Source organism: Nerophis ophidion, linkage group LG17 (assembly GCF_033978795.1).
Source record: "Nerophis ophidion isolate RoL-2023_Sa linkage group LG17, RoL_Noph_v1.0, whole genome shotgun sequence".
NCBI classification, from domain to species: Eukaryota; Metazoa; Chordata; class Actinopteri; order Syngnathiformes; family Syngnathidae; genus Nerophis; species Nerophis ophidion.
In genome coordinates this window covers 12,287,615-12,306,894 of record NC_084627.1, presented here as the reverse complement: position 1 = coordinate 12,306,894, position 19,280 = coordinate 12,287,615, and the positions used below count along the sequence as shown (strand labels likewise).

General features: G+C 42.6%; 1 protein-coding gene across 5 annotated transcripts in view; it reads right to left on the bottom strand.

The window, feature by feature from the left end:
- LOC133536102 (G-protein coupled receptor-associated protein LMBRD2B-like) overlaps nt 1-19,280 on the bottom strand; it is a 28,924-nt gene that overhangs the window by 9,451 nt on the left and 193 nt on the right. Inside the window, exons 2-17 of one of the 5 annotated variants that reach the window (XM_061876307.1) lie at nt 16,563-16,754; nt 11,083-11,298; nt 10,914-11,014; nt 10,745-10,843; nt 9,013-9,180; nt 8,735-8,945; nt 6,450-6,524; nt 6,274-6,384; nt 6,036-6,219; nt 5,784-5,965; nt 3,691-3,824; nt 3,508-3,613; nt 3,343-3,440; nt 3,174-3,277; nt 3,055-3,101; nt 2,892-2,991 (exon numbers count right to left, since the gene is read on the bottom strand). In XM_061876307.1, the coding sequence (XP_061732291.1) occupies nt 2,892-2,991; nt 3,055-3,101; nt 3,174-3,277; nt 3,343-3,440; nt 3,508-3,613; nt 3,691-3,824; nt 5,784-5,965; nt 6,036-6,219; nt 6,274-6,384; nt 6,450-6,524; nt 8,735-8,945; nt 9,013-9,180; nt 10,745-10,843; nt 10,914-11,014; nt 11,083-11,256 (1,894 nt within the window). In that variant the 5' untranslated portion in view covers nt 11,257-11,298; nt 16,563-16,754. The remainder of the gene's footprint in view (nt 1-2,891; nt 2,992-3,054; nt 3,102-3,173; nt 3,278-3,342; nt 3,441-3,507; nt 3,614-3,690; nt 3,825-5,783; nt 5,966-6,035; nt 6,220-6,273; nt 6,385-6,449; nt 6,525-8,734; nt 8,946-9,012; nt 9,181-10,744; nt 10,844-10,913; nt 11,015-11,082; nt 11,299-16,562; nt 16,755-19,280) is intronic. The other 4 variants (XM_061876308.1, XM_061876306.1, XM_061876305.1 and 1 more) reach the window with 4 other exon arrangements.

Sequence of the window (19,280 nt, the reverse complement as noted above, 5' to 3'; positions counted from 1 at the left end):
GTCGAGTAATTTTGAAGTAGTAAGAGTTGTATTATGGAATTTCGGGAAAACCGGGAATTTTTCAAGTTCTTAAACCAAGTTGCTTTTTTGTCCCGACTAAGAGGAATGTTTTGACGGTGGCACAGTTGAAATGGGATTAAAAATGTGAAAGGAGTCATCGAACTAAAAAAGGTTGCAAATAAGGATAGAAACAAACAGGAATTCCTGGAAATTTGTTGAAGGTGGAAAAAATGGTAGTTTGAATGTCCAGAATGAGTGGAATGTGTTGATGTTGGAATGGGTTGAATAAGTTGAAAAATGTGGGAATTGTGCAACTTGGGAAAATGTCCCATTCATTTCAATGGGAACTTCCTGGAAATTTGGGGAAAAGCGGGATATTTTTGAAAATGCTTAGGAACATGAATTGGTTGGTGTTATAATTGTTTAAATCAGTAAAGTAATTCTGAAGGAGTAACAGCTTTTTAATAGAAAAATCGTATTACGGAATTTCGGGAAAACCAGGAATTTTTTAAGTTCTTAAACCAACTTGGATTTTTTGTCCTGACTAAGAGGAATGTTTTGACAGTGGAACAGTTGAAATGGGATTAAAAATGTGAAAGGAGTCATCGCACTAAAAAAGGTTGCAAATAAGGACAGAAATAAAACAGTAATTCCTGGAAATTTGTTGAAAGTGGAAAAAATGGTAGTATGAATTTCCAGGATGAATTGAATGTGTTGATATTGGAATGGGTTGAAAAATATGGGAATTGTGCAAATTGGAAAAATGTCCCATTCATTACAATGGGAACTTCCTGGGAATTTGGAGAAAAGCGGGATATATTTGAATATGATTAGGAGCATGAATGTCCTGACTTGCTTGGTGTTGGAATTGTTTAAATCGGTCGAGTAATTTTGAAGTAGTAACAGTTTTTCAATAGAAAAATCGTATTACGAAATCTCAGGAACATTTTTGAAGTTCTTAAACCAACTTGGTTTTTTGTCCTGACTAAGAGGAATGTTTTGACGGTGGAACAGTTGAAATGGGATTAAAAATGTGAAAGGAGTCATCGCACTAAAAAAGGTTGCAAATAAGGATAGAAAAAAACAGTAATTCCTCAAAATTTGTTGAAGGTGGAAAAAATGGTAGTTTGAATGTCCAGGATGAGTGGAATGTGTTGATGTTGGAATGGTTTGAAAAGGTTGAAAAATGTGGGAATTGTGCAACTTGGGAAAATGTCCCATTCATTTCAATGGGAACTTCCTGGAAATTTGGGGGAAAAGCGGGATATTTTTGAAAATGATGAGCATTAATGTCCTGAATGAGCTGAATTGGTTGGTGTTGGAATTGTTTAAATCGGTCAAGTAATTTTGAAGTAGTAAGAGTTTTAATTGAGAAATTGTATTATGGAATTTCGGGAAAACCGGGAATTTTTCAAGTTCTTAAACCAAGTTGCTTTTTTGTCCCGACTAAGAGGAATGTTTTGACAGTGGAACAGTTGAAATGGGATTAAAAATGTAAAATGAGTCATCGCACTAAAAAAGGTTGCAAATAAGGATAGAAACAAACAGGAATTCCTGGAAATTTGTTGAAGGTGGAAAAAATGGTAGTTTGAATGTCCAGGATGATTGGAATGTGTTGATGTTGGAATGGGTTGAATAAGTTGAAAAATGTGGGAATTGTGCAACTTGGGAAAATGTCCCATTCATTACAATGGGAACTTCCTGGAAATTTGGGGAAAAGCGGGATATTTTTGAAAATGCTTAGGAGCATGAATTGGTTGGTGTTATAATTGTTTAAATCGGTAAAGTACTTTTGAAGGAGTAACAGCTTTTTAATTGAGAAATTGTATTACGGAATTTCGGGAAAACCAGGAATTTTTTAAGTTCTTAAACAAACTTGGATTTTTTGTCCTGACTAAGAGGAATGTTCTGACGGTGGAACAGTTGAAATGGGATTAAAAATGTAAAAGGAGTCATCGCACTAAAAAAGGTTGCAAATAAGGATAGAAACAAACAGGAATTCCTGGATATGTGTTGAAGGTGGAAAAAATGGTAGTCTGAATTTCCAGGATGAATTAAATGTGTTGATGTTGGAATGGGTTGAATAGGTTGAAAATTGTGAGAATTGTGCAACTTGGAAAAATGTCCCATTCATTGCAATGGGAACTTCCTGGAAATTTGGGGAAAAGCGGGATATTTTTCAAAATGAGTAGGAGCATGAATGTCCTGACTTGGTTGGTGTTGGAATTGTTTAAATCGGTCGAGTAATTCTGAAGGAGTAACAGTTTTTCAATTGAAAAATCGTATTACGGAATTACGGGAAAACCGGGAATTTTTCAAGTTCTTAAACCAATTTGCTTTTTTGTCCTGACTAACAGGAATGTTTTGACGGTGGAACAGTTGAAATGGGATTAAAAATGTGAAATGAGTCATCGCACTAAAAAAGATTGCAAATAAAGATAGAAAAAAACAGGAATTACTGGAAATTTGCTGAAGGTGGAAAAATGGTAGTATGAATTTCCAGGATGAATTGAATGTGTTGATGTTGGAATGGGTTGAAAAATATGGGAATTTTGCAACGTGGAAACATGTCCCATTCATTACAATGGGAACTTCCTGGAAATTTAGGGAAAAGTGGAATATTTTTGAAAATGATTAGGAGCATGAATGTACTGAAGGAGTCATCGCACTAAGAAAGGTTGCAAATAAGGATAGAAAAAACAAGACTTCCTAGAAATGTGTTGAGGGTTGAAAAATGGTAGTTAGAATTTCCAGGATGAATTGAATGTGTTGATGTTGGAATGGTTTAAATCGGTTGAAAAAGTGTTATTTTTTGAGAAATAGCCTTTTTAGAATTCCCTGCGGGTGCACTTCGATCTCTAGCAAAAACGGCTAACGCTGCTAATGTTTACGCTGACGTCGGTCGTTGGCGTCGCCCTCCTTGGCGTCGTGCACGGCCCTGCTCCTCGCCATTGGCTCCTCCCTCTGGTTGCCGTAGCGCTGCTTCCAGTCCTGCAACGCATGTCGTCAGTCTCACGCTTACTTGGAGGTCGGAGCAGGAAAAAGTGGACTCACTCGCCGCCGGTTCTCGCCGTCCTCCGTCCTTTGGCGCTTTCGTTTCTCTGCGAGAGCGAGAACAGACGTGTCATCGCGAGCCTGAGCCCACCTGTGCTAAACGTTTACGTAACACTGACCGCGGCGAATCAGCTCCTTGCCCTCCTCCATCAGGTCAGAGGTCATTTCGCAGTCGCCCATGAATTGCTGGAAGCCCAGCAGGTTCAGACAGCGCGTCCCCAAACTGAGGAGACAACACTGAAGTGGTCCTGATGGGAAAAGGGGCGGGGCTAGGGAGGCGCGTCTCACCTGAAGTAAGTGGCGATGCACAGGAGGACGATTAACATGGGGTAGTAGATGTAGAAGCCGTTGGCCACAAAGGAGAGCACGCGCATGGAGCCCATGATCTGTTGAGGGAGAGCTCGTTAGCGACGCTCGTTATCAGAACCAATGACGTCCGAGTCGTTTGGCGACCGAGGTGTAGGCCGTCTGCTCCTTCTGCTGGTGCGAGATGGCCGCGTCCATGTGGATGAGACCCAGGAAGTTGAGACACAGCGGCGGCGTGAGGCGACAAAAGAGCCTGCAGAGGACCAGAAGGGGTTCAGGGGGGTCGGGGGGGGGCCCACGGAGGCGTTCCTAATCAGGCGTCCAGCTCACATGCCGCTGAACTGCAGGCTGTAGGCGTCCGTCTGGTGGTGCGACGCCAGGTAGTAGTAGTTGAAGACCCGGATACGGAAGACTGTGGAGTAAACGCAGGTGCACAGGAAGAAGATGGTGATGAAGCACGCCACCTGTTGGACGGAGGAGGAAGTGTCAATGTTTGGATAGATAATAGTTATTATTGTTATTATGGCTTCCTGTGCACTTAAGATGTGACTTTAAGGTTTTACTACTTACGTATAAAAGATTACACGGTCTAGCTCCATCCTATCTTGCCGATTGTATTGTACCATATGTCCCGGCAAGAAATCTGCCTTCAAAGAACTCCGGCTTATTAGTGATTCCCAGAGCCCCAAAAAAGTCTGTGGGCTGGAAAGCGTTTTCTATTGGGGCTCCAGTACTCTGGAATGTTCTCCTGGTAACAGTTAGAGATGCTACCTCTATTATGTTAGATCCACTATGGACTGGACTCTCACTATTATGTTGGATCCACTATGGACTGGACTCTCACTATTATGTTGGATCCACCATGGACTGGACTCTCACTATTATGTTAGATCCACTATGGACTGGACTCTCACTATTATGTTGGATCCACTATGGCCTGGACTCTCACTATTATGTTAGATCCACTATGGACTGGACTCTCACACTATTATGTTAGATCCACTATGGACTGGACTCTCACTATTATGTTAAATCCACTATGGACTGGACTCTCACACTATTATGTTAGATCCACTATGGACTGGACTCTCACACTATTATGTTAGATCCACTATGGACTGGACTCTCACTATTATGTTAGATCCACTATGGACTGGACTTTCACACTATTATGTTGGATCCACCATAGACTGGACTCTCACTATTATGTTAGATCCACTATGGACTGGACTCTCACTATTATGTTAGATCCACTATGGACTGGACTCTCACACTATTATGTTAGATCCACTATGGACTGGACTCTCACTATTATGTTAGATCCACTATGGACTGGACTCTCACACTATTATGTTAGATCCACTATGGACTGGACTCTCAATTATGTTACACTCTAACCACTAGGCCACTGACTAGGTGAAATGGTATAATGGAATTTCAGGAAAACCGGGAATTTTTCCTTTTTTAAAATAAAACCTTTGTTTTTTGTCCTGAATAAGAGGAATGTTTTGACTGTGGAGCGGTTGAAGTGGGTTGAAAAATGTGGGAAGAGTAGTCAGTAGACAGAAAAAAGGATTTGAAAAAAACAGGATTACTGGGAATTCCTGGAATTAACTTGGAAAAATGACAGTTTGAATGTCCAGGATGAGTGGAATATGTTAAAAGTGGAATGGTGGACTTTTGAAAAATGGCCGATTTAATTTTGAAAGGAATAATGTCCCGAAAAACCTGGAATTCTGGGGAATTTGGGGAATTTGTTCGAACGGTTTGAATCGGATGAAATATGTGCAAGGTAGAGCGCGCCAAAATGTAAAGAATAAATAGATGAATTTTGGTGTAGAAAACCATATATGTGAATGTTTTGGAGCATTCACACAATTATCTCCTAAAATTTAAAAACAAAAACTGTGGTACATTATATGTGGGACATGTAAGTTTCAAAAATAGGTTGGTAAATTAGAATAAATCCATCCATCCATCCATCATCTTCCGCTTATCCGAGGTCGGGTCGCGGGGGCAGCAGCCTAAGCAGGGAAGCCCAGACTTCCCTCTCCCCAGCCACTTCGTCTAGCTCTTCCCGGGGGATCCCGAGGCGTTCCCAGGCCAGCCGGGAGACATAATCTTCCCAACGTGTCCTGGGTCTTCCCCGTCGCCTCCTACCAGCTGGACGTGCCCTAAACACCTCCCTAGGGAGGCGTTCGGGTGGCATCCTGACCAGATGCCCGAACCACCTCATCTGGCTCCTTAAATCTAAAGGTAAAATATAAATAGTATAGAAACACCCAAAAGCAGGAAATGTCATCTTGATTTTCAAAATATTATGTCGGCATGGCAGCAATTTGTGCTGAATCAGCACTGCCGATAGAAAGGGTGCTCACATGTCTGAACTACTGCATGATGACTTTGTCAAGTGGTTTCATCACCTGGATATATACGTAGTTGTAGTCCCGCTCGGCCAGCTGGATAAAGACGGCGAACAGCGACAGGACCGGCTTGGTGCTGAAGAAAGTGCATTCGGACCAGACCACGGCCACGCTGAAGAGGCTCAGGACCAGTCCCAGCAGGCGGTAGAAGCAGCGCTTGAGGAGACACTCCCAGTACCACTCTGAGGGAAGGCAAATTAGCGCCACGCTGCTAAACACGCCGGCGCTGCACGGCGTGACGGAGGGGCTCACCTACGGTCGGCGTGTACACGTATCTGCAGAACCACCCGGCGGGCTGCGAGCGCGGGAAGCTGTGCACGAACTGGCGGCTGGAGCCGGTCTCGTTCTTGGCCACGTCCTCCAGGTGGAAGGCCTGCTGCAAGAGGATCTGCCACTGCACCCGGGTCCTGTTGTGTCTCTGCACCGCGTAGATCACCTGTTGCGCACACACCTTCAGTGCTGGTACGCTGAACGCGGGGCCGGAACTCACCTGCTTGTGAAGCTTCACCAGACTTTTCTCGCTGGGAAACGTCTGCTTGTCGTCAAAGTCCTCGTAGTCGTCCATGTTGCGACCCATTTTCTCCTGGTAGTCCAGCGGGCACTGAAGCACGCAGCAGTGTCGGAGCGAGTCATGTTGCCATGATGCCAGTGGCGGCCAGTACTCACCTTCCTCAGGATGGTGTCGATGCACGTCCTCAGCGGATGGTTGTACTTGATGGCCTCGCTGACTTTCCTCACCTCCTGACATCAGCACACGTGCTCGTCACACACAAGTCACATATACCAGTCCCTACAAGATTTCGCAATGATACGATCGCGGCAATTCACGCAAGTTCAACCAATTTCTCTCCAAACGACTCAAACGTGCACGTCAACAGTTTAATTAAAACATATTTTTGTTTCTTGTGTAGACGAAGCTGTAACATCCATCCATCCATCCATCTTCTTCCGCTTATCCGAGGTCGGGTCGCGGGGGCAGCAGCCTAAGCAGGGAAGCCCAGACTTCCCTCTCCCCAGCCACTTCGTCTAGCTCTTCCCGGGGGATCCCGAGGCGTTCCCAGGCCAGCCGGGAGACATAGTCTTCCCAACGTGTCCTGGGTATTCCCCGTGGCCTCCTACCTGTTGGACGTGCCCTAAACACCTCCCTCGGGAGGCGTTCGGGTGGCATCCTGAACAGATGCCCGAACCACCTCATCTGGCTCCTCTCGATGTGGAGGAGCAGCGGCTTTACTTTGAGTTCCTCCCGGATGGCAGAGCTTCTCACCCTATCTCTAAGGGAGAGACCCGCCACACGGCGGAGGAAACTCATTTCGGCCGCTTGTACCCGTGATTTTATCCTTTCGGTCATGACCCAAAGCTCATGATCATAGGTGAGGATGGGAACGTAGATCGACCGGTAAATTGAGAGCTTTGCCTTCCGGCTCAGCTCCTTCTTCACCACAACGGATCGGTACAACGTCCGCATTACTGAAGACGCCGCACCGATCCGCCTGTCCATCTCACGATCCACTCTTCCCTCACTCGTGAACAAGACTCCTAGGTTCTTGAATTCCTCCACTTGGGGCAGGGTCTCCTCCCCAACCCGGAGATGGCACTCCACCCTTTTCCGGGAGAGAACCATGGACTCGGATTTGGAGGTGCTGATTCTCATTCCGGCCGCTTCACACTCGGCTGCGAACCGATCCAGTGAGAGCTGAAGATCCCGGCCAGATGAAGCCAACAGGACCACATCGTCTGCAAAAAGCAGAGACCTAATCCCGTGGCCACCAATCCGGAACCCCTCAATGCCTTGACTGCGCCTAGAAATTCTGTCCATAAAATTTCTCTCCAAACGACTCAAACGTGCACGTCAACAGTTTAATTAAAACGTCTTTTTGTTTCTTGTGTAGACGAATCTGTAACAACATGTAAAAAATATATTAACTCTTTATTGTTTAAAAGTGCCGCGGCGTACGCCATCTGGGTAATGCAGTATACAAACATTTATTTCCTAATTTACATGTTTATACTGGAGATGTACTGATAAATGCTTTCAAATGTAATGTCGGAAATTATCGGTATCTGTTTGAAAAAGTAAAATTTCTTCCTGTGTACACGGACGTACTTGAGAATTACAGAGCGCGAATTAACCTTACAGGCACTGCCTTTGCGTGCCGGCCTAGTCGCACAATATCTACGGCTTTTCACACACAAGTGAATGCAAGCATACTTGGTCAACAGCCATACAGGTCACACTGAGGGTGGCCGTATAAAAAACTTTAACAATGTTACAAATATGCGACACACTGTGAACCCACACCAAACAAGAATGACACACACATTTCGGGAGAACATCCGCACCGTAACACAACAGAACAAATACCCAGAAACCCTTGCAGCACTAACTCTTCCGGGACGCTATAATATACACCCCCACCAATGTTTTCTTTCAATTGTTTGTTTTTATTTAACTTTGAAATTAAAACTTCACATTTCAATCAATGTTACATACACAAGTTTATTGCATTTGAAAGAGTATATTTTCATTATAATGATTATTAACATAACAAAATTAGTTAATTTGGTCTAAAAAAAAAGTATGGCAATAACTTTGTTTATCGTCAATACGTTGTAGGGAAATATATTTCATCTATCCATCCGTTTTCAACTGCTTGTCCCTTTTATTGTCGAGCAAAATTTGTTATTGGCCTAACCGCTATAAATATTGATATTGTTTAATCACCCAGCTATAGTTTTGAGGTTAAGTTTACAAGGAACATTAATAATACATTCATAAACTCACAAGTTGATTCAACGTTAATGGAAACACTAAAAAAATTGCAACCTTTTCTGCAACTTTCTGAAAATGCTGCTGCAAATTTAGGCATTTTAAGCCGCTACAATGACAAAAGTAAGCCTGTGAAATCCTGGGAGGGACCGACACACACGTCACACCAGTTTCGCCCACTCACCTCCATGACGTCCTCCAGATTCTCCTCGGCGTCCGCCTTTTCCGTCATGAGCTTGGAAGCCTTGAAGTAGGTCTTGAGCAGCAGGTGTCCGTGTCTGGAGGCCTCCCAGTAGGAGCGGGGGATTTCCACCAGGCCGTATCCAAGCAGCAGGACCAGCAGGAACAGACCCCAGGTGTTTGCCGCCGTGATGCCGATGGTCTGCAACTCGTACCTGCGCCGCACAGACCGGCACGCCGTTAGCACTAGCATTGGCACGAACGAAGGGGGCGGGGTCTGACCAAGACAGGCGCCACTCGGGGTGAACGGCCACGTAGATGAGCAAGGAACCGAAGATGAGCAGGTAGGTTCCGTAGTATATGGCGTTCTCGATAAGAGCCGTTTTCATCTTCCCGCCGATGGAGAAGCCGCCGGAGCGAGCGTACGACTGCATGAAGGGAAGCAACAGCCTTCGAAGGACAGAGCAGCTGGTTAGACGCTGGCCACTCCCACCATAGACATCTTATAAGTAGACGCAGCATCAACCGCAACTGCCTACTGGCGCTGACGAGACGTGGGGCCGCCATCTTGGAGTGGTGATCCACTCCCCTCAGTGCAGTTCATTTGGCGGGAGCAATGAACTGTCAGCACATTTAATTCATCTTACCTCACTGAATACCACTGATTTTCACCCGCTTTTTTGTCATACGTGTAGCTATGATAAAGGACGTGTTTTATTAATCATAGTTTACTTAACAGCAATAGAATATTCTTATATGCAACAAGCATACTTGCCAACCCTCCCGATTTTTGCGGGAGACTCCCGAATTTCAGTGCCCCTCCCGAAAATCTCCCGGAGCAACCATTCTCCCGTATTTCTCCTGATTTTCAACCGGAAAACAATATTGGGGGCGTGCCTTTAGGGCACTGTCTTTGGCGTCCTCTGCAACCTGACGTGACTTTAACACTGTTACAAATATGCGCCACACTGTGAACCCACACCAAACAAGAGTGACAAACACATTTCGGGAGAACATCCACACCATAAAAACAACATAAACAACAGAACAAATACCCAGAAGCCCTTGCAGCTTTAACTCTTCCGGGACGCTACAATATACACCCCCGCTACCACCCAACCCCCGCACCCCCAACCTCAAACCCCGGTCCCAATATCCCGAATTCGGAGGTCTCAAGGTTGGCAAGTATGGCTATTATTGACCAGACGTCCGAGATCAAAACTGGGAATACAATCCTAAAGAAGGGAGAAAAAAACGGTCAGCTATTTTGAAGTTCAAGTAACAATATGATTAGGTTATATATACACATGCGTATATCCTACATAAACAATGTATGAATACATTAAATATCTAATACATATCTTAAGGACCTATAGACTGTATCTCTGTTGCTGTAGCAGCAGAAAGTTTATTCTGTCTTGACACTTTGTATTGATATTTTCTATTACATTCTTCCCTTAAATTATCATATTTTCAGTGATTGTTTTATGTTTTTTTATGTATGTCGCTTTGGATAAAATCGTCTGTCTAGTTAGCTAACATATATTATCCCTGTTGGCTTTTACTATCTTTATCTTCATCATTTATTTCAACTTTATGTTATTCAAGTATGACATTGTTAAATGTAATTAATTTAAATACGCAATTCTATTATGGTCATACTCTTGTTTGCTAGCGGCTAAGATTTCAGTACTATTGAAGATCTTTGCTCCTTCTCAACTCTGTGCTAATATTCTTTTCACAAAATTCAACCAATAGTACGTTAATGTAAATCTTACTTGTGAAAAGTAATCCCCCGATTCCTATTTTCAACAGTCCGCTAATTTGAGCAGGAAAACGCTGAACACCATCTGTGTTTTCTACCTGTCAACCGTCAGTCTAGGCTGCTCGCCGGCTCCTCATCACCACTTCAAGATGGCGGCCCAAATTCTCGCTTCACAGCAGCCAATGCTGCGTCTACTTATAAGATGTCTTATGACTCCCACTGCCAGCTTTGACAAGTCGCCACACTGACCAGGTGAGGCACTGGGAAGTCCAGTAGACCACCCTCCAGAAGACGGGCATGATTCCGTCGGGTATGTAGCTCCAAGGCTTGTAGCACGCCGCACGCACGCTGTGAAAGAAGAAATGGGATTACTCCTTATTTAGTCTTCCTATCCAGTCGGGAAACAAGTGGAACTGACCTCTGAGTGGGAGTCACAGAAGTGTTTCCTGCGGTCTGATTGATAAGGGCCGGGTCCACGCCGTGCGCCTCGTGGTCCATCTTGCACTGCTTGTAGATGGTCTGACAGGGCACATCATCGGGACACCTGGTCACATGGTCGGAACGCGTTGCAAAAGTCCGGGACTGACCGTGGTGACGTCCAGCGGGAGGATGAAGACGATGAGGAAGCACAGGTACCACGCCAGCAGCGTCCCGAACAGAACCATGCGCTGTTGTTTGCCAAAGTCTCCATAGCGGTGGAGCAGGAAAAGCGCCAGGAAGAAGACCACCACAATCTCCAAGCCCAGTGCCGCCCCGCTCATCCTGGCAGGAAGCTGGGGGACCTGCAACAAGTCACGTGACTGCTACAGGTGCGTCATGAGTGAAAGGTGAAAGCTTTCGTTTTCTGCCACAGCTGACAGAAAGGTGGATGCATTGATTGATTGATTGATTGATTGATTGTTTTAAAAAACATTTATTAGTAGATTGCACAGTACAGGATGTTGGATTCCTGGATGTTGAGGTATCAGGAAGATCACAGAAAGTGTGTTTTAATGGTAGCCTATCTGGATGCAGGTACAATTACTGCGGCGTGCCTCAAGGAAGCTGCTTAGGTCCTTTACTTTTTATTATTTTTAATGATGATCTTCCCTGTGTTACAACAAACAGCAATATGGTTATGTATGCAGATGACAGAACTCTGTACAGTACTGCCTCTACCTTAAATGACCTAGAACAGGGGTCACCAACGCGGAGCCCGCGGTAACCAGGTAGCCCGTAAGGACCAGATGAGTAGCCCGCTGGCCTGTTCTAAAAATAGCTCAAATAGCAGCACTTACCAGTGAGCTGCCTCTATTTTTATTTATTTTTTTATTTACTAGCAAGCTGGTCTCGCTTTGCTCGACATTTTTAATTCTAAGAGATAGAATTTTCAAATAGAATTTGAAAATCCAAGAAAATATTTTAAAGACTTGGTCTTCACTTGATTAAATAAATTCATTTATTTTTTTACTCTGCTTCTCATAACTTTCAGAAAGACAATTTTAGAAAAAAAATACAACCTTAAAAATTATTTTAGGATTTTTAAACACATATACTTTTTAAATTCCTTCCTCTTCTTTCCTGACAATTTAAATCAATGGTCAAGTATTTTTTTATTTTATTGTAAAGAATAATAAATATATTTTAATTTAATTCTTCATTTTAGCTTCTGTTTTTTCGACGAAGAATATTTGTGAAATATTTCTTCAAACTTATTAGGATTAAAATAAAATAAAAACATTCTGGCAAATCTAGAAAATCTGTAGAATCAAATTTAAATCTTATTTCAAAGTCTTTTGAATTTCTTTTAAAATTTTTGTTCTGGAAAATCTAGAAGAAATAATGATTTGTCTTTGTTAGAAATATAGCTTGGTCCAATTTGTTATATATTATAACAAAGTGCAGATTTGATTATAACCTATTTAAAACATGTCATCAAAATTCTAAAATTAATCTTAATCAGGAAAAATTACTAATGATGTTCCTTAAATTCTTTTTTTATTTATTTCAAAAAGATTCGAATTAGCTAGTTTTTCTATTCATTTTTTTCGGTTGAATTTTGAATTTTAAAAAGTCGAAATTGAAGATAAACTATGTTTCAAAATTTTATTTTCATTTTTTTTTCGTGTTTTCTCCTCTTTTAAACCGTTCAATTAAGTGTTTTTTTCATCATTTATTCTCTACAAAAAAACTTCCGTAAAAGGAAAAAAAATGTACGTCGGAATGACGGAAATACCCATTTTTTTATATATATATTTATTTAATAATGGTAAATTGAGCAAATTGGCTATTTCTGGCAATTTATTTAAGTGTGTATCAAACTGGTAGCCCTTTGCATTAATCAGTACCCAAGAAGTAGCTCTTGGTTTCAAAAAGGTTGGTGACCCCTGACCTAGAAAATAACTTAAATTAGGACCTGGAGAGAGTGCCACACTGGGTAAATGATAGTATACTTGTTGTGAATATTGACAAAACAAAAAGCATTCTTTTTGGATCCAGGCATATGCATCTTGATGACCCTCAGCTTCAAATGTCAAAGTCAGATATACCTATTCAGCAAGTTAAAAAAGCAAAACTGCTTGGTGTGCTATTAGACAGTCAACTGTCATGGTCCGATCATGTTGACGGTATTTTAATGAAAATGGGAAGGGAATAAGCGGTAGAAAATGGATGGATGGATGGGAAGAGGTTTAGCCATGGTCAGGAACTGCTCCACCTTCTTGACATCCTCAACAACGGGTCAAGTCAAACAGTCCTTGGTTTTCATTCAATCAATCAATCAATGTTTATTTATATAGCCCTAAATCACAAGTGTCTCAAAGGACTGCACAAGCCACAACGACATCCGCGGTACAGGGCCCACTTAAGGGCAAGAAAAAACCTCACCCTAGTAGGACGTCGGTGACAATGACTATGACAAACCTTGGAGAGGACCCGGGCATATGTGGGCAACCCCCCTCTAAGGGAGACCGAAAGCAATGGATGTCGAGCGGGTCTAACATGATATTGTGAGAGTCCAGTCTATAGTGGATCCAACATAATTGGGAGAGTCAAGTCCATAGTGGATCTAATAATGGTGAGAGTCCAGTCCATAGTGGATCTAATAATAGTGAGAGTCCCGTCCATAGTGGAGCCAGCAGGAGACCAGCCCAAGTGGAGACGGGTCAGTTTTCTGTCATCTTCATTACTGTCCTGTAATATGGTACGCTACGACTGAGTCTGACATGAACAAACTGCAACTTGTTCAGAACAGAGCGGTTGGACTGGTACTTAAATGTTCTTTGCGCACTAATATTTCATTTATGCATTCACGCCTGTCCTGCTTGTCTGTTGAACAGAATATGCATTGAAGTTGTCTGAAGGTGTTGTTTTAGAGCGGTTTTGAAGGAGGATAGAGATGCACTTACTTTGACACCTGTTGGGAGTGCATTCTACATTGATGTGGTATAGAAGGAGAAAGAGTTTGTTAGATCGGAATCTGGGTCAAATGTGGTTTGTGGAGCTCCCCCTGGTGTTGTGGTTATGGCAGCCATTTACGTTATGGAAGTAGTTTGACATGTACTTCAGTATCAGGGAGGGGTAGCGGATTTTATAGACCAGGCTTAGTGCAAGTTGTTTTACTCTGTCCTCCACCCTGAGCCAGCCCACTTTGGAGAAGTGGGTTGGAGTGAGGTGTGATCTGGGGTGGAGGTCTAGAAGTAACCTGACTAACTTGTTCTGGGATGTTTGGAGTCTAGATTTGAGGGTTTTGTAGGTGCTGGGGTACGGGAGGTGCAAGCGTAATCAAAAAAAGGCTGAACGAGCGTTCCCGCTAGAAGTTTCAAAGGGGCTTTTGTTGACCAGAGAGAAGATTCTGTAAAGAAATCCCGTTCTTTGGTTGACCTTTTTGATGACCCTGGTTGCCATTTGAACTCCTCCACCCTGCTCCGAGTGGAGGAGTTTAAGTACCTCGGAGTCTTGTTCACGAGTGGGGGAAGAGTGGATCGTGAGATCGACAGGCGGATCGGTGCGGTGTCTTCAGTAATGCGGACGCTGTATCGATCCGTTGTGGTGAAAAAGAAGCTGAGCCGGAAAGCAAAGCTCTCAATTTACCGGTCGATCTACATTCCCATCCTCACCTATGGTCATGAGATGTGGGTTATGACCGAAAGGACGAGATCACCAGTACAAGCGGCCAAAATAAGTTTCCTCCGCCGGATGGCTGGGCTCTGCCTTAGAGCAGTGGTTCTCAAATGGGGGTACTTGAAGGTATGCTAAGGGGTACGTGAGATTTTTTTAAAATATTCTAAAAATAGCAACAACTCAAAAATCCTTTATAAATATAATTATTAAATAATACTTCAACAAAATATGAATGTAAGTTCATAAACTGTGAAAAGAAATGCAACAATGCCATATTCATTTTTATGTGTAGAAATCTTTCTTCATAACTGAATCACTTGGTTTTTTTTCAACAAGTTTTTAGTTATTTTTATATATTTTTTTCCAAATAGTTCAAGAAAGACCACTACAAATGAGCAATATTTTGCACTGTTATACAATTTCATAAATCACAAACTGATGACATAGTGCTGTAGTTTACTTCTTTATCTCTTTTTTTTCAACCAATAATGCTTTGCTCTGATTAGGGGGTACTTGAATTAAAAAAAATGTTCACAGGGAGTACATCACTGAAAAAAGGTTGAGAACCACTGCATTAGAGATAGGGTGAGAAGCTCTGCCATCCGGGAGGAGCTCAAAGTAAAGCTGATGCTCCTCCACATGAAGAGGAGCCAGATGAGGTAGTTCGGGCATCTGGTCAGGATGCCACCCGAACGCCTCCCTAGGGAGGTGTTTAGGGCACGTCCAACCGGTAGGAGGCCACGGGGAAGACCCAGGACACGTTGGGAAGACTATGTCTCCCGGCTGGCCTGGGAACGCCTCGGGATCCCCCGGGAAGAGCTGGATGAAGTGGCTGGGGCAGGGGTGTCAAACTCATTTTAGCTCAGGGGCCGCATGGAGGAAAATCCATTCCCAAGTGGGCCGGAATGGTAAAATCATGGCATGATAACTTCAAAATAAAGACAACTCCAGGTTGTTTACTTTGGCCGAAAATAGAACAAGCACATTGTGAAAACGTACAAATCACAAATAATCCTCTAGAAAAAACACTTCAAGTTTGTTGAATATTCTGAAGAAATTGGTGCCGTTTCAGAAACACAATAAGTTTAGACATGGTCTCAGTTTATCTACAAAGCCAGGATTAAACTTTAAGTCACAGTCTTTCTGGGATTGGACAAAAAACAACATGTGAACTCTTCGAGGTATCAAATACTTCCTTTGTCATGTCCACGTATCAATCCAGAGCTTACTCAACAAACCGTAAGTATCGGAGGTAAAACTATCCAAAACAAAAAGGTTAAGTTTTCTCACTATATTTTCATACCTTAGTTGGTGCCTGTCGTGGCGGTAATCCTAGAACCCGTTGGTGGACACCTTATTTCACCAGTTCTGTCCATGTCTGATATTCCGAAGCGTTTTGAGTGTATAGAAAAACATTTTATCTATCTATTATTATTAATGTTATTATTATCAAAAAAGGACGACAACGAGTCATCTTGCAATGGTAAAAGTTGATTTTCAAGACAAAAAAATGATTTTTAAAGGCCTACTGAAATGAGATTTTCTTATTTAAACGGGGATAGCAGGTCCATTCTATGTGTCACACTTGATCATTTCGCGATATTGCCATATTTTTGCTAAAAGGATTTAGTAGAGAACATAGACGATAAAGTTCGCAACTTTTGGTCGCTAATAAAAAAGCCTTGCCTGTACCGGAAGATGTGCGCGTGATGTCACTGGTTGTAGGGCTCCTCACATCCTCACATTGTTTACAATGTGAGCCTCCAGCAGCTAGAGCTATTCGGACCGAGAAAGCGACAATTTCCCCATTAATTTGAGCAAGGATGAAACATTCGTGGATGAGGAAATTTTAAAGTGATTGCATTGTGAGTGATTCAGATGTTTCTAGACACATTTACTAGGATAACTCTGGGAAATCCCTTATCTTTCTAGTGTGTTGCTAGTGTTTTAGTAAGTTAAATAGTACCTGATAGTCGGAGGGGTGTGTCCACGGGTGTCTTGATGCCAGTCTCTGAGGGAATTAGTCACGGAGAAGCAGCACGACAGAAGCTCCGCTGATCTCCGGTAAGAGGAGACTTATGTCCACAAATTTTCTCACCGAAAACTGCCGGTCGACATGTAGTCGTGATCCATGTTCGCTTGACCTAAAGCTTCACCTCTGGGAATTTTAAACAAAGAAACACTGTGTGTTTATGTAGCTAAAGGCTAAAGCTTCCCACCTCCATCTTTCTACTTTGACTTCTCCATTATTAATTGAACAAATTGCAAAAGATTCAGCAACACAAATGTCCAGAATACTGTATAATTGCGCGATGAAAAGAGACGACTTTTAGCCGCAAGTGGTGCTGCGCTAATATGTCCCCTCCAACCTGAGTCACGCGTCATCATTCCGCGACGTTTTCAACAAGAAACTCTGCGGGAAATTTAAAATTGTAATTTAGTAAACTAAAAAGGCCGTATTGGCATGTGTTGCAATGTTAATATTTCATCATTGATATATAAACTATCAGACTGCGTGGTCGCTAGTAGTGGCTTTCAGTAGGTCTTTAAAGGGGAACATTATCAGCAGACCTATGTAAGCGTCAATATATACCTTGATGGTGCAGAAAAAAGACCATATATTTTTTTAACCGATTTCCAAACTCTAAATGACTGAATTTTGGCGAATTAAACGCCTTTCTGTTTATCGCTCTGGAGGCGATGACGTCAGAATGTGACGTTGCCGAGGTAACACAGCCGCCATTTTCATTTTCAACCCATTGTAAACATTGGGTCTCAGCTGTTATTTTCCGTTTTTTCGACTATTTTTTGGAACCTTGGAGACATCATGCCTCGTCGGTGTGTTGTCGGAGGGTGTAACAACACTAACAGGGAGGGATTCAAGTTGCACCACTGGCAAGAAATCTGCCGCCAGACCCCCATTGAATGTACCAAAGTGTCTGCACATTTTACCGTCGATGAAAGATATGGCACAGAGATGTATGGATAACCTGCAGATGCATTTGCAACGATAAAGTCAACTAAATCACAAAGGTGAGTTTGTTGATGTTGAGTTATGTGCTAATCAGATATATTTGGTCGCGGCGTGACTGCTAGTTAATCGATGCTAACATGCTACGCAAATCGATGCTAACATGCTATGTACTGGCGGTGCTAAAGCAGACATGGCACAGAGATGTATGGATAACCTGCAGATGCATTTGCAACTATAGTCGACGAAATCACAAAGGTGAGTTTTGTTGATGTTGACTGCCAGCTAATTGATGCTAACATGCTATGCTAGTTGATGCTAACATGCTAATTACTGGCGGTGCTAAAGCATACATGGCACAGAGATGTATGGATAACCTGCAGATGCATTTGCAACTATATTACATTTCCTTCCACCCACATTTAATGCGAAAAAAACACTTACCAATCGACAGATTTAAGTTGCTCCAGTGTCACAAGATACGAAAGTCCTGATCGTTTGGTCCGCACATTTTACCGGCGATGCTAACGCAGCTATTCGGCTAAGAATAGCGTCAATAGCTATTCGCTCAATAGCTTCCGTTTCTTCTTCAATACTTTCATACTCCAACCATCTGTTTCAATACATGCGTGATCTGTTGAATCGCTTAAACTGCTGAAATCCGAGCTAATGTCACTATATCTTGCTGTGGTATTCCCATTGTTTGTTTACATTGGCAGCACTGTATGACGTCACAGGGAAATGGATAGTGGTTTCGAAGATAGCGAAAATAAGGCCCTTTAAAGCTTTTTTTAGGATATTCCGAGACCGGTAACATTTTGAAAAAAACATCAAAAAATACAACAAGCCACTGGGAACTAATTTTTATTGTTTTTAACCCTTTTGAAATTGTGATAATGTTCCCCTTTAAGGTAAAAGTTAATTTTCAAGACAAAAAGTTGATTATGCGAGTACACAAGATATTACCGTCTATTCTTAAAACCCACACAAAGACAGTATTGGGGAGTAAGGGTGCCAAATAACGATGTGTTTTAAGCGGAAGACATAAAACGGCAGCTTTTAAGTTTCCACGCTTTACTTTGTACCTCTTGCTAGTCCTAACAGAATTGCTATTGTGACATCCAGTGGACACATTTAGAACAGCAGTTTCATTCATAAAAAATTGCAACTCATTTTAAGACTTGGCAAACTCGTCACGCGGGCCGGATAAAACCTGTTGGCGGGCCATATGTTTGACACCCCTGGGCTAGGGAGAGGGAGGTCTGGGCTTCCCTACTTAGGCTGCTGCCCCCGCGACCCAACCTCGGATAAGCGGAAGAAGATGGATGGATGGATGGTTGCCATTTACATGGACCCCAGGAAGACAGTCGCCTTGGCGTCGGCTTGATTGATTGAAACTTTTATTAGTAGATTGCACAGTACAGTACATATTCCGTACAATTGACCACTAAATGGTAACATTCCAATAAGTTTTTCAACTTGTTTAAGTCGGGGTCCACGTTAATGGCATTCGGATGATTGTTTAGCATCACGACACAAATCAAGAGGTGACACACTTCATTACAACGAAAAATAGCTTGTACAGCTTAGCTTAACGTGTACAAAAATAAAAAAATTTTGCATCATGTTATTATTTAAGAGGCTAATTGGAGACATTAGCTAGCTAACATCGGCTAGCAAAACAGCGAGGCTATAACGACGGTGACGTATGGA